Source organism: Asterias rubens, chromosome 3 (genome assembly GCF_902459465.1).
Source record: "Asterias rubens chromosome 3, eAstRub1.3, whole genome shotgun sequence".
In the NCBI taxonomy this organism is placed as follows: domain Eukaryota; kingdom Metazoa; phylum Echinodermata; class Asteroidea; order Forcipulatida; family Asteriidae; genus Asterias; species Asterias rubens.
The window spans coordinates 777495-792985 of NC_047064.1; the positions used below are offsets into that span (position 1 = coordinate 777495).

Below are 15491 nucleotides of genomic sequence, written 5' to 3' on the forward strand. Positions count from 1 at the left end.
ACAAAATCCCCTGCCCCACCCCAACGTGGTGTTTCTGAAGCCTGCTTTAAAACACATGGAGTCGGTCATGGGGCGCTTAGTGCCCCCTTCAGGGTGTGTTGACCACTACAAGAGACCCCGCCGCCCGGTCGTGACTTTACCTTGGCCTTACAGATTAAGAACACCTTCCGTTGTTGAATTCATAATCCTCATTCTACTCTGATATAAAATCAACATCAAAAGTAGTAATTGGTAGGAACATTTCTACCCTCATGATAGGAACATGAACATATACTAACTTCGATCTTTTCCATATTTATTATAAATCTTTGGGGCACAATAGTTTGCGGAAAGTTTTCTGTGCCAATAGGTACAAATATGGGTACAATGTGTAGCAGACCATGGATGTAGATGACCAGATACACCCACGGACTCATTCGGTTGGAAAGTTTTTTTTTTCACACCAGCAATAAAACAAAATTGAACTCTCACTTGATTCATCGAAGTTTATTCATACTCCATGATTGAAGAAAGGAATTTGAAGAGTGGCCAGTGGGTCATGGATCAGCATTGTGATAGCGTCATCGTGTTCAGAGAACAATTCCTCACCACCGTCTAGTATCAACACACAACTGTGATAACTATAAAAACATTACCACATAAACAAACTGCATGTAATCCGTCTATCACAACATCAAACATACCAGAAGGCAAGTTCCACCTGTGGTTAAACCCAAAGCCCATAAAGGGAACCAGCTTTACAGCGTGAAGGCCAACAGAGCAACACCGTCAGCATACCCTGTTCGTCCCGTTCATTCAAGTATACAGCCAGAGCGGTAGTGCTGGTGGCCAACATACCACGGCAATCACTTGACTATAAACCAGTTAACAAATCACGTCTAATCTGTGAATACGTATAGTCGTTTGTTATCAAGAGGGTACTCCGTTGTGTACTGACAATAGTGTTTTGAAGCACCACTACGAATCGAGGACTATTGCATGTGTTTAGGTCCAACCTTCATGTAGGGAGTAAAGTTGGGTAAGTGGGGTCCCGTTAAGCACTGACCAGTAGGCCTACACTACTCTACCACGTACCAGCCAACCAACGATCTTCCATACTGAGTTCTCCTGGAAAACAATAGCTCAAATCACCGACACCACTCACCGAGTCGAGTTTTTCATCACGTTTAAAGTCAAGCAAACCCAATGGCTACGACAGTTGACAAGGGTGCCTCAGCAACACCAGAAGTGCCTACCGTGGAATGCAGCAGTGAGCCAGACAACAGTGGTTCCCCAGTCACCCCAGTTTCTCCCAAGCAATGTCGGTTTGAGCTTGAGCCTGGAAGCCAAGGTGCTGTTCATTTCTCACCGCCTGTTTCACCGAAGGAGTGTCGCTTTGAGCTGGATGACCGACCAATGATTACTATCACTAACTTATCAGGAGTTACTGTCGCTGGAGATGGAGATAAGAAAGATGAGGAGGATGAGCGACATCAAATCCTACGCTACGTGGAGGAGAACATCGTGGGTAAAGATACCTGTTTCCCAGGACCATTCGGAGAGAAGCAAGGTAATTTATTTTATTAATTAAAATATGACTTTCATAATTTCATTGTTTAATATCATTTTACAAAATATATGTGTTTTTTTGTTTGTTTTTAAATATCAGTCGTCGTTTAACAACAGGTTCTGTTGATAGATTTTCATTATTGATAACTAAAAATATGTATCGGGGACAAGATATACGCCGATGTGTATCAGCACTGTATACTCAGTACATTCCTGACCTCTGTGGAAAACAATCACAGTCATTACTCTGGTGGGACTCGAACCCACGACTTGTGCAATTCCAGAGCTAGCATGAGGTGGTTCGAATCCCCCTTTTTTTTTTAGTTATTGTTGATTTTTTATAAAAAGGGTTCTATTGATTGATTTTTTTTTCACTCGTCTCAAATGGAACATTTTTTTCCAGCATTATCTTGTAGAATGATGTAACTTAATTGTATAACTTGTATTGCTTATGTTCAATTCGCGCCAAACCTTGTAAAATACAATTACGGCTGTTGCAAAACTTTTCGTTCCCGGGTGCCTGCCCTTTTTGCGTTTGAGTTGGTCGTCAACACTGAACCGCTAGCCCTTTACATCATATTCCAAACTCTGATTGTTATGTCCACTAAGATGACTGACACTCGGCCTGGAATAACTTCCCAACCAGATTTGTCATCCTTTATTGCATAGTCAGGATCAGGGAACATTTTCGTATTAAATCTTATACAATCACTACAACGTGACACGTTTTTGATGCGTGACTTTATACAGCCCACGCTAGGATAAAACACTTTTAAAAACCAGTATCTCTTTTTCTGCTGGTTTTGGAGCACACTACAAAATGAAAATGTGTTCTTAATGCTTGACTCTAAACAGCCTATACAGCCCAAGCTGGATACATACACTTTCATAAGACACATTTGGAGCACAATGTAGTCTGGATGTTCTTGGATTCAAACTGGAGTTGTATTTGCATCGACTGATGCACTGTTACCCACCTTGAAAAACTGTCTCCGCAGGAATTGATCTTATTGTATTTTTTGGCGCCAGTCTGGAAAAGCGTGAAATATTAATTTGGCTGAGTTTTTGTTATAATAGTCAAAAAGAAATTGTAAATAAAACTTGAAATGCATGACTTTTTTTATTTTTTATTTTTTATTAAATTTAAAGGAAAACTTAGTTTGAGTAAAAAATTTAGTCAAATTTGGCTTCCAAGCTTGCAGGGTGCGACAAAAATGTATTTAGGCCTAACATACATTTTAAAAAAGTTTTAAAAGTTGTAAGTTTTTCACTGATTTGTTTGTTTTGTTCTTTCCGCCTCCTTTATTTCAAACCATAAAAAAAAAACACACAAAAGGTCAAACATCGCATGTTTCTTTCATTAGGGGAATTTGACAGTGTTTTTTTAATTAATGGCCAATGATTTCACCAAACTTCTTGTTCCATGGATCCATATTTCTTCCAAACCTAGTTTCTGCATTCAGACTAAATACTTTTGTTGAGCTTTAAAATTAAGCGAGCTTTTACTTCTTAGTGGTGATTTTTTTCCCCGAGAGTTTTTGATTTTATATAGAGAGTCTTAAAACCAATTATACAACTCCTAAAATTAATACTCGTCGCCTCCATCATCCTCGCTTGATCTTCACGAACATCTTGTATAAAAGCAGAATCTTCTTGACGAAGAAGATTATACCGATATTAAATAAATGTGAAACGACATTGACCACTCAGCCCAGTGGTATAGACCTTTTAGTTTTTTACAACAACGGAAGTCAATGGTACCCGAATCAACTTAAACATTTAGGTGCCGCACAGACGACAAACGTGTTGATTACATCAAGGTTCACAGACCCTCAGTTCTAGGGTGTACTAGAAGAAAAAACTATTTTGAAATTGTGTCGAAACATTAATTTCGTTAATATCCAGTTGTTGGACCTCTCATAATGGTGATTGTTTTATATTCCGACACCCCTATATTATTATGTTCCGACACCCCTCCGAAAAAAAAAATCGTAGTTTACTTGGTAGTAGGGTTTATGATGGTAAGATTATGGTTAGGGATAGGAAAATACACTAGGTGCGTCGTATAGTAAGTCGGAACATAGGGGTGTCCAAGCACAGGTGTGTATTAAACCTACAAAGCCGCTGGTAAACGAGGCTTTTGATCTAAGCATTGAGGAAATTAAAGAAACAAACTAAGTAAAAGACTCGGCATTGGTAATCAATTCAAGATAACATTCTTTGTCCATGCCCTTGACCAGTCACAATTATGGTTGTGGACTTGGCGTGTACCAAGGGGACATGGTCGGTCAAGTTAATTGGAATTGAATGTATGCCTACACTCACCATAGAGCTAGGCACTCACCGTGCAATTCCATACCGATATCCTTGTACCGATCTGACCTTATAATGTACTTAAGCTTTGCAGAGCCGGTTCTATACCTCGGTCTACCGGAATGAACGTAATCTTGCTTTGCCTTGACATTACCGGGTGTTGGTTCAGTGGTTGAAGCCCAGGGCTTAATCTAGCCAATCGGCCAGTCACTGAAACGATGTACATTTATGAAGGCCTACATTACTTTTACATTGTTGAAAACGCGCGTAGCCAGAAAGTACGCAACAAAAATAACTTCCTTCAGTTAGCAAAAACATGGCAATATGAGCCATGAGGGGAACCCCATGTCCCATGTCAGTGTTTCTTGTACGACATACTGACATTATAAGTGAGGTAAAGCTAGCCCACATAACCCGTTCTTATGATCATATATTCTCCATAAACACTGCATAGCCCGCTGACCCAATAATGTCAGTTGGAACACCAAAGAACCAGTCAAAAAACATCCAACTAGTCCAGCTAAGTTCAGTGTTGAACATATCCCTATTTCTTGAAATATGATCCCATGGAAAAATCTGATGGACCAGTGAAATAAGAAGCTAACTGCCTGCTGGCTAATCACTGAAGTTAAGGGCAAACACTAACTTGAATCACCGCCATCCAAACTCAACAGCCCTCCCCCACCCCTGCATCACCACGCCCCAATCCTCCGTGCGCTGCTCTAATGAACTTTCATTCTTTTCAAACTCATTTCGACCATGGGGCATAGCTCCATGTTTTGACAGTTTACTTGAGCCACACAGAGAATGGAAAGAGAGACTAGTCGACGGGAAATTATTCACAAATGTTGATCAACAGTGACTCATTAGCATATTGTACTAAACCATGGAGGTAGGAAATAATGTTTAAAGGCAGTGTGTACTTTGGTAATTACTCTGAAGATTAATGATCATAAAAAAGTTACTTGCAAAAGAGCACTGATTATTGATTATTATAAAACCGTGTTAGGAACGACTTTGAAGTAATGTTGTTTTAGAGAACGAGGTTATTTTTCATCTCAAAATTTGAATTTAAAAAGGTTTCAGGCATGAAGCTTTTCTTTGGCATCTGAAAGCACACAGTTCTACCAACAAGGTTTTTCTTCCGTTCATTATTTTGTTGCAGTGTTGAGATCAGTTGAACCAAAATTGTCACGATTTTTTTTATTTTATGCATATTTTGGGATACACCAAGTGAGGGTACTGGTCGTTGACAATTATCATAAGTATACCTTAAAGGTATCTGAAAGGTTAAATTCAAACATCAATAAAAGTACCGCCCAATTACAAACCCAGAAACAAGTTGTTTATCAAATTGTGAAAACAAATTGACATTGTTTCGAGCTTATTTATAATATAAATAAGCCAAACATTCCGATAATAGCGATTGAATTATATTTTCAATCGCTATAATCGGAATTTCTTGTGTCTTTATATTCTCTCTGCTATTCCTTCTGACAGAAATATTTCTCTGGAGGACTGGTGACGGTGAACTTTAGAAACGGTCATGGTGGAAACCTACCCGTTGTGGTATTTCTGCAGGCTATTGAGAAACGAGTAAACAACAATAAGTCTTGATCTCGCTAGACTTAAAAACCGGTTTTTGAAAACAATGAGTCATTGAGGTATTTTTCACTTCTTCTGGTGACTCATTAACTGTGTTTAAACTTTCACAGGTTGTTATTTGTTGGTGACTCATTAACTGGTCTTCAACTTCCACAGGTTTGTTATTTGTTGTATAGAATGTATATGTTGGGTTATATAGGTCCTAAAAATTCTGGTCTTTAGCTAAAACTGCAAATGTACTACCATTGTCGAACTTCAAGGAAGCACAATCACACAGGATATGGTATGTAGGCTAAAACAAACCTGAGAAGTGATTGGCCTACTAACGAGGGATTTAAGCTCAAGGGCTAAATTTCATGGTTCCGTGCCTACCGTGAAATTCTGCGCTTACGGTGCCATGTAAAGCACACTAGGCCGTAGTATAAGCGCAGAATTCCGCACTAAGCAGAGCCGTGAACTTGAATTTGGTCGATATAGCTTTTGGGCACAGCTGTTGACGTTCCAATACCAATGTCTTATTCCAATGGTTCGTACATGACGAATAAGTAAAGATTTGCCCACAGCCTTGGAACTAATGACCCTTGACCTTACACGATGACGTACCGGATTGGCATGTTGTAAGTTTTAACCTCTAATTCGCTGTCACTGTCAGTTCTATTCTACACTTTCCAACGCCAAGACAGGGGCCTCACGTACAATAGTTTGTACCAGGAATATAGGAAACTGGTTAACCAGGAAAAGTTGTGGTCGAAAGTGTCAAGTTTAGCTACATGGGCCTATGAACGTTCGTGTATTGAACTTGATTTACACTATAGGTTTATCGAGGAAAGCAAAGTGTCGTCCAAAAAAGTGGTGATGACTATCTTTTACAAAGTTTCATGTTGTTGGGATACTTTGTACCATCTTGTTATCCTTGCCTGCTCAAATAAAGTGTCAATAAACTATTATCCGAGTGAAAAGAGGCTGTTATTGTAACATAACATAACAATTAAAATTTATTAAGCGCTATTCCATCAAGATCATAGCGCACTAGAAAGAAATTAACCTGGATAAAGGTGAGTCTTAAGGACTTTACGAAAAGTAGATAGAGTATTAGATTCCCTAATGGCAGTTGGGAGATTGTTTCAAATCATGGATGGATTATAAAAGGGCACAAACACCCCTTTGGTTTTTGGGCCGTTCGATTGTTTAATCCTATAAAAATGTTAGATATTACAAAAACAACTAACCTGAGAAAATTTCATCTCAAAAGTTGGTAACGTTTTTGAGAAATTGTCGAAAATCCGGAGCAGGAAGAATAATCTGCAATGGGAATACACACAAATTTGGGGGCCTTAAAAAACTTATTAATGTTTCCATAAGCACATGTAATACTTCGAAGTGAAATTACTCTCAAGCTTTATACTATCGAAAACTGCTCTATGCCTACTTCTAAATAAGCTTTTATTGCCAATGATTTTTAAGAGTGATTACCAAATATAGAGTCTTATCGCTTTAAAATAAACTTCTCATTGATCCCAAGGAGAAAAAAATTGACAAAGTCTTCCTTGAACAAGATACGGCAGACCTAGACCCTACCCTTTGCCGTTAACAATTCATACAAATAAGTTGACATCACGATTGCAATCATGACGGTGCAGATCTTTGGTCGCACCTCTACATTCAGAAAACGCGAGGGGAAAGGGGTTTAGTTGTTGATCAAACAAAATTTGTATTGTGAAAAGAAGTTCACACCCATATAAAGATGTTTTAAATGTAAGATGTGCATTACCACACATAATTGCGTGATACTGACAAGAAAAATCTATTTATTTAAAAAAGAAAAAAATTCTAACCTAGATACGGCAAGGTGGTGAAATTCAAAAGGGGGACATGCTAAGGCAAATGTTGTGTTGCATCGTGGGGGTTAATTTGTGCGCCTTTTTGCAGTGAACTTAGCGTCTGGGATTTTGCGGGGGACGGTTTTGAAGCCAACTTTTGCAATGGCCCATTGAGCGTAGACTCGGCTGGCCTTATGCCGCCTGTATTTACTTTAATTTACGCAGGTGTGAACAGAAGTCTATATTTTCCATAGTGTCAAGAGACATTGTTGAGTGGGTCATATTTGAATATCCGATGAGAGATGAGTTTTATGGCAGTCTGTTGAAGCAATATTAAGTGGTATCATTATTTTAGGCAGATTTGGCTTTACTTGGGGTTTGAGTTTTATTTCAACACCTCCATGAATAATGTGCCGATACAACTTTTCTTGGGGTGGGGGGAGGGTTGGCAAAGACATAATGGGGAGGGGCTATGGAATCGTTCATTTGTGTATTTTTCTCAATCACACTTTGGGGGAAAGAGGGGGAAAGGGTTTTTGCTACCTGACCATGGTTACACTATAGTTGGAATAAAAACATATTGTTTACAAGTAAAAAATAAAGTGACAAATTAACCAACTTTTCAACTATCACATTTGTCAATAGATAGCATTTTCATTAAGTTCATTCAATTATGAGCGTTCATTTGTCTTTCCAATATAATTTCCTCATATGATGTAATTTGAATGAATGTCGTATTGGTGTGACCGCAGTCTCCTTGTTTAAGAAAGCTCGCTAAAAATATAGGAACAACTTCGGTCTGTTATCAGACCTAAATAATAGAATAAATGCAATGAAGAGGAACACATGGGTGAACACGTCCTGTAATACACCGTGGCTTATGGGGGTGGGGAGGACATGTGATGCGTGTGAGCCCATTGGCCGTTAAACCATGCATCTACCTCCATGGTTAAACCGACCGATGTAATTTTTCAAGTTATTAAAAAACAAACATTATTTGAAAGCGGTGGGTGTTGGTAAGACTTGCTGAGAGTTTCAAATACAAAGTGGGTGAAAGTGCACCGTCATCTTACCTTAACCACGGGCATCAGACACCCTAGCTACGCCTGCCCAATGCCTTTTAGTCATATATCCTATATGAATATGACGTTGGTAAACTCCCGGTAATATTTAGACGATTTCTACAACTTTAGTTTCTACTGATGTAACAACCAAATAAATGTCTTTTTCTCTCTCTATTTCAGTGGTTTACTGTGATTACACCGCCTCAGGAAGGTAAGTTCCTCTACGGACCCCTTAAATTAAATAATAACTGCAACTTTTTAAAAAGGAGAGATCGTCCAGCAACATCTTGGATGACCGACATAAAGAATTGGACTGGACAGCGTATGGCAGCAGATCAAGATGGTTGGCGTAAACTTGTTTTGACCACCGCGGCGCATTTTGCGCCACCGGACTGAAGAGGGAGAAACTTCTCTTCATATTTCTGGAACTGTGTTGTTGTTACAGTCCTTCTAAAGTATAAACTGAATGATTGTAAATCACTGTGTCCGTAAGATCATTGATGGATTCATGGATAAACTAAAGGCGTCTTTCTGCCGTTTTAAACTTGTTGAAAGAAGAAGTAGTATATATTTTGTATTTAAATTATTGCTATACTTTAGTGTAGGATGAAGCAATACTTTTCAATGTGCCATAACAACTTTGGGGACAAAACTCAAGTGTCTACAAATGGAAGCATCAATTTAAATAGTTTGGTGCAATTCATCACTGTGTAGCTTGACGCTTGACTGAAATATGGTACCAAACATCCGGACATGTTTTTAGAACTTCAACAATTTAGGGTTCATGTTTCAGATGCGTCACCATTGCAGTCAACCAGTAGTGTGCCAATTATTAAAACTCTTGTGATGAACAGTTACAGTAGAGCATCAATGCTACCCCTCCTAGATTATTAACCACGCCCCTCTGCTGAAGTAACTACAGCTACGTCACTGTCAGTAAACCATGTGACGTCAGCAATAACTTACTTGTGAACTATAGCTGAAAATGGTATCGCAATCATGTGGTTTAGATGACGTCATGGGATTGTTGCATTGGCGTTGGTCAACTAGTTTGATTCCCAGGGCAAACATCTTCAAGACGGTGGAAATTGACATTGTGGGAACATGAGGGGGTGGGGGAGGGGGGGTTAGGGTTACGTAATACTATCACCTGCAATGGACATTATCTGCTGTATTCTGATCAGTTGAAACTTTGGAGTTATCCTTCATTCAGCCTCGAGTTTAGGTTGTAATGGAATGTGCAGCCATTGAGGAGCACCAGTTTAACTTCAAATTGACCAACAAAGAACATTAATTGTTGCTGGATCTACTTGACTTAAACATGGGGGAAGGGAATAAAGGATGAGGATGGATAACGGAACCCTCTTGGTTCCACTTCACTGTCATCTCCTACATTGAGGTGGTCTGTAGGTAGCGACTCGTAATTTAAGGATTGTACCCGCGTCAAGCGCCTCTAATGGCAGGCATTTCGCACTGATCTTTGTTGTATTAAATAGAAGTCAGTTCAAGACGGTTCAACCATCTTCTAGAACTATGACAAGTGGGTTGAGATTGTCTAGATGGCTACTAAGTGGTGGAGATTATGCAATACCTGCAGCAAACTTCAAAAACAGTCACCACCTGTGATAGGTCTGCTGTGAAAAGTATTAAAAACTTTACGGAGTACCCTGACTGAGTACCCTGACTGAGTGCATAAAGTAGTTCCTGGGTGGGGGTTGAAGGGGGGGGGGGGGTGTAAGATCTATTCGGATCTACCTCTTATAAACGCTGAGGAAGTTGAAGATGGCATTGTGGTATAATATATGTTAAATTTGTGGTATTGTAGTATAGTTAAGGTCTTATCGACCACCAGGGAGCATTCGAGACATGATTCAAGTCAACGGATGTGTCTTGATTGACGATGACCTCTTGAGAGGCTTTTGCGATGCCAGTCTTTTTGAAACAGTCTTCTTTTGGAGAGAAAAAAACCCAGCATGAATGCCTAACCGAGCTTTTATTTACTCGTCCTAACTTAGGAACAATCTTAAGGTCTGCATGTTGCAGTGCAGGGTTTGGACTCGTCCTAAGTCCAAAGATTAATCTTAAGTTTAGAAGAGTTTGGTGAAATCGACGGCTGTTTGCCGATTTATTGTTGGATTTATAGATGTGCTGAAATATTTCACATTCCTTGAGAGCTCAAGCGATGGATAAAGTGGGTCAGAAGGAGTTTGGATTTCAGATTGAAACGCAACTTGTTTCTCCCTCGGGCTTTCACAAAAAGATTGCCCTTCAATTAAGAGAAACAAAGGAAACGTCGTAGGTATTGTAAGCTTTTGTTTTGTTTGTTTGTTTGTTTGTTTGTTTGTTGGGGTTCTGGGCATAAAGAATACTTGCTCTATGGTTTGGGTGTTGGATGTATGGTTTGATTTGTTTGAGTTTGTTTGTTGGGGTTTTGTTGTTGTTTTGTTTCGGGTAGGTTTTTTTTGGGGGGGGGGGTAGGGGGTTACGGGAGGTTGTTACTCTGCTTGTGATTTGTAGGTGTTCGGATTCTTCTTTGAGTTAATACTTGTTCTATTTTTCTATTTCATGTTTGTAATTTGTGTTCTGTGCTTTTACGTTAATTATTGTATTGTATATAGCACAATTCAGGTAATCGAGAACCTACTGTATGAAGGAAACCTATTCGAATTGATTTTTATTAATAGCACTTCACAATTATACAGCGAATCTTTAAAACTAAGCACGTTGAGTGTGGAGTGATTTTACAACAACGTGTGGACAAAACCAGCTCATGATAATCGTTTAAACAAACCCAAAACGTCAGCACCGTAGACTGTAATCTGCTAATGCTGAGCTAAAGTCAATATAACGACCATGAGCCAAACTCTAAAAAGCAAACTCTAAGCACAAAATCGCTGTTATCATAGCAGAAGTTTTCATATGGGCTAAATGAAAGTTTGAAAGATCGAAATGTCACGCCATTAAACAACGGTTGCATTTCTACCATTTGTCATTTTGGTTCCTAAGCAGGTTGCAACAGCAAACTCTATTTGTAATGACTTATTCAGTTCACAAACTTATATTGTGAGGCAGTGTTTAGTAGTATGGTGTTGCTATAACAAAGTCACACAATGTTAAACTTGATGTATGTATTTGCAGTGACTCTACAAATCATATATTATGTTTAGCCTGACGTTTGATTATCTCCATTATAGTAATATTTATAGTAAATTTCTTTAACTGCGCCTCATCAGGTTTGCTAGGCTGACAATTTGAACGACTATTAAACGACTAATAAAGTATTCTAGACCATACAATTATGGTGTCACTCTTCAGTTTTTTATGTCTGTTTAACATCACTAAAAATCAAAACATAATAAGGTCACCAAGGCATTTTCTCCTTGGTAAAGGGCACCCATTGAAGAAATTGTAATTTGTATGGGTTCTTGCAAGAGCACCAAGGCAATGAATAGGGGGCGTTGAGGCAATCGCCTTCGCTGCTTTCGTGAAGGCCTGCGATAGTTTCGAAATCCATTTTTCCCTTGGCTGACCCGGTTCAATATTTGATTTTGTTCTCTCTTTTTTAGGCCAGTGAAGTTTATTGAAGATTACATCACAAACCACGTTCACCCTTTGTATGCAAACACCCATACGACCACTGGGCTTATGTCACGACAGACAACGCAGTTCCGCAAAGAAGCAAGGTACACTTTTTGAATTATTTAATTAGTTATATATATATATATAGAGTCTTCGTTGACGTTGGCATTGCCGATATCGCAACACGAATTAAGCTACTGGAAAACAGATAGCTGTATCAAACAAGCACCTTTCTTAAAATTAAAGAGAGGTTTTTTTCGAAACCTCGGCTGAGCTAGGCTCCGGGCTTAGTTTGATGTTGAAAAACACCATACAAAATGTACGCTGCTTTAAAACAGATGGCAGAGCTCAAGCTGGAGCTGGAACATAATCCGAGGTTTCTAAAAGGCCCCTAGTTTTAAACGAGAATAGTAAACTTGCACAGTCCCTCCGATCCAGTCGAAGTTGCGCCATCTACCGGCATCAAATACAACATCTAGCGTCGTCACCCAAGACTTAAATGTCTATCACGTGATACTCATCTTTAATTCGCAAAAACCAACGCCACATTCTGGTGTCACTTCATTTTATAAATTTATTAAACATTTCATGCAGCAAATAACCTTGCTCCGGTGACATTCTTTGCAAAGAGTTATTTTTATAATGCACCAGAGTTGTTTGTATTATAGTTTAGTGCGATAATATTACCCTGATTTGCGTATTCAAAAATGTTTTCGCACACCTTGATGTTTACTATTATTTTAAAAGTAAATAATGCAATCATTTCTGCACCGGTGGGCCAAAGGGAATATTATGGGTGAATCATTATCGTATGTTGGCAACGATAACACAGGACCGATTGCTCTGTGGAAAGACAAGAAAGGGCGGGAAAAACATCAAACACACTTTAGTGCTCTCGACTTACGGTGGAGAGGAGTCACCGCATGGTTCAGTGGTTAGACTTGCAATCACAAGGTTGTGGGTTCGAATTCTACCAAGCTGAGCACTGATTTCACAATGACTATAGAATATGGTTGCCTATAGTGGCTGAATCACAATTTCTTGATTTGTGCAATTCGTAATCATAGAGGTTAAACCAATGTCTGTGTGAGAAAGATTGGTTGTGGCCAGCTTACCGTTCATATCCTCTTGTGTGAGTTTGCTAACTTTCTTTGACTGGAAAATCATTCCAACAAACAAGCAAGCAAACACCACAACAAACAAATAAACAGATAGGCGCTTACTTTGTACCTTTAAAAGGCTTAGTTTTATCGTTCTATGGACCGTAGCTACGGTAAGCACATAGTAGGCACAACGTTTTACGGTAAGTAGAGCCATGATAAATCACCCGCTCTTTGTAAAAACCACCATTTTGTATTCTGAATGGTTGATGTTGTTTCAGGGAGCTGATTAAACGCTGTGTTAATGCTACCGATGATGACGTAGTTATATTCACTGGAAGTGGAACAACAGGAGCTATACATAAACTCATTACAGCTCTCGAACTGAAGGGAGATCGAGCTAAGAAAACGGTAATTCAGTCCAGACTTTTGTTTGTCGTGTTCCTAGTAGAACACTCTCGCTTTCTTACATACCGGTTTGTTATATGAGCGGCACCAGTCTCAATTTATTCAAACCTTTTGTCCGGCCACGTGGCTTTTATTGGCGAAAAACAAAATGGTGACATGAGCTTGTAAGAGAGAAGGCTGTCATATGAATCGCTTTGGCTCTGGCTTAGGCTCTGGCTCAGGCTTGGGCACCGGCTTGGGCTCTGTCCTTCTGTTTGAAGTCCCAAAAGGATATCGCACACGTTTTATAAATAACTGACTGAGCCCAAGCCGTGTTTTCGAAAGGCGGCCATTGCCAAATGTATTTTTAAATACAACCCCAATTACCAACATGAATATTTGTTTGTGTAAATTGCTCGACTGAAACTGTCTGCATTTACACAGATATAAAAGCCTAAACTTCAATGCAGCCTACATTTATGTGCCATGTTTCTTGTGTGCAATTGCATATAGTGGATACTTAATATTCAAATCACGCGGGTTGTACATTAAATAAAACACAAGATAGTTTTACCACCTGAAACTCTAGCAAAAAATGTCCGTCCCTTGAAACCTCGACACATTGCAAAGTACAGTTTACCCTTTGTATTCACCGATAGATTGATTTGGCGAAACTGCGTTGACCTTTGAACCATGAGTTCTTAAGTTGCCAGCCCTCTTTGGTAATGGCAATAACTGTGGACAGTCTGGTTTGTTTTTATAAGGAGTTGTTTACAACAATTACTCCCTGAGGATCTAATGTGGGTCAGGAATGAAACACGTGCATGATTAATTTAAAGTTTGTAATGCAATTTGAAGGCTACAAGAATGCTATAAAGATGACAAACTAGTTTCATACAGTGTTTCTGACAGTGATCATGTTTTGTGTGATCAACCATACTCATGAAACAACAATCCTGTGAACATTTGGCTTAAAGCCAGTGGACACTATTGGTAATTACTCAAAAAAATTATCATCATAAAACCTTTCTTGATTATGAGTAATGGGGAGAGGTTGATGGTATAAAACATTGTGAGAAACGGCTCCCTATGAAGTGACGTAGTTTTCGAGAAAGAAGTAATTTTCCACGAATTTGATTTCGAGACTTCTGGTTTCAGTTATTACAATTAAAATAAAGGTTTTTGTTATCATTGTCAATCTTGTGTTATACCTTTAACATCTGTTTTGGGATCATTAACTTGTGACAACAGTCGTAAAGATATGGTTAAAGGAGCTATAACTGACACAGAAAATATTTGATTTTCCTGCAGGTTGTTTTTGTTGGTCCGTATGAGCATCATTCTAACATTTTGCCATGGAAGGAGAGTGGTGCAAAGGTAAAACCAAGTTATGCTTTGATGTTTCGGATGGAATATTCCACCTCAAATTCTTAAACAAAACTACGTTTCATGCCTTCACCTTTACAAGTCAATCATTTTTGACAGAAACAATCGTCTTATTTGGAAGGACAAATGTACGCCTCAAAAACGGATTTTTGTTGTTGTTTTAAAAACACGATGTGTGACTACTTGCTAGATAATAACTATGTTCCTTTGAGAACTTGTGTCGTTTAAAATTCTACTGCTGCAGAATAGATTTTCGGTAGACTTCTCAGCTTCAGGAACAGGGTTTTAAAATGGCTGTTGTTGACAGTCCTTGATAAACCAAATGCGTTGTATAGTACAATGTGTTCTTTTTCTTTGTATTCTCAGGTTATCCGAATAAGGGATGCAGACCGAGGCCAAATCGATCTGAATCTTTTACAACAAAAGTTGAAGGTAAGAGCAATAATTTGGGAGTCGAGGACTAATCTCAGCTTACTTGCAACCGGTATTATTTTAGAGATCGATTTGCACTGATACTCTTAGGGGTGTCTGTGTCTCCAGTCCATGGTGGGGGGTGGTGAAGGATTATTCGGTTTAGCGAGTATTTTAACGTGGTCAAAATGTACCAATCGAAAGTAATCGCTGTGTCATATAGAAACTGCCCAAGATTTATGTCATGAGGGGTTGTCGTTCTTGTTCTTATTTTTCCC

The 15491-nt window shown here is 39.0% G+C and overlaps 1 protein-coding gene across 1 annotated transcript in view; it reads left to right on the forward strand.

Annotated features, from left to right (window-relative positions):
* The first annotated feature begins 192 nt into the window (after positions 1-192).
* The window catches only part of LOC117287960, a 73091-nt gene continuing 57792 nt past the window's right edge, over positions 193-15491 (forward strand). Inside the window, exons 1-6 of the mRNA XM_033768623.1 lie at positions 193-1549; positions 8531-8561; positions 11917-12033; positions 13311-13440; positions 14728-14793; positions 15169-15234. Coding sequence (XP_033624514.1) covers positions 1186-1549; positions 8531-8561; positions 11917-12033; positions 13311-13440; positions 14728-14793; positions 15169-15234 — 774 coding nt within the window. The 5' untranslated portion in view covers positions 193-1185. The remainder of the gene's footprint in view (positions 1550-8530; positions 8562-11916; positions 12034-13310; positions 13441-14727; positions 14794-15168; positions 15235-15491) is intronic.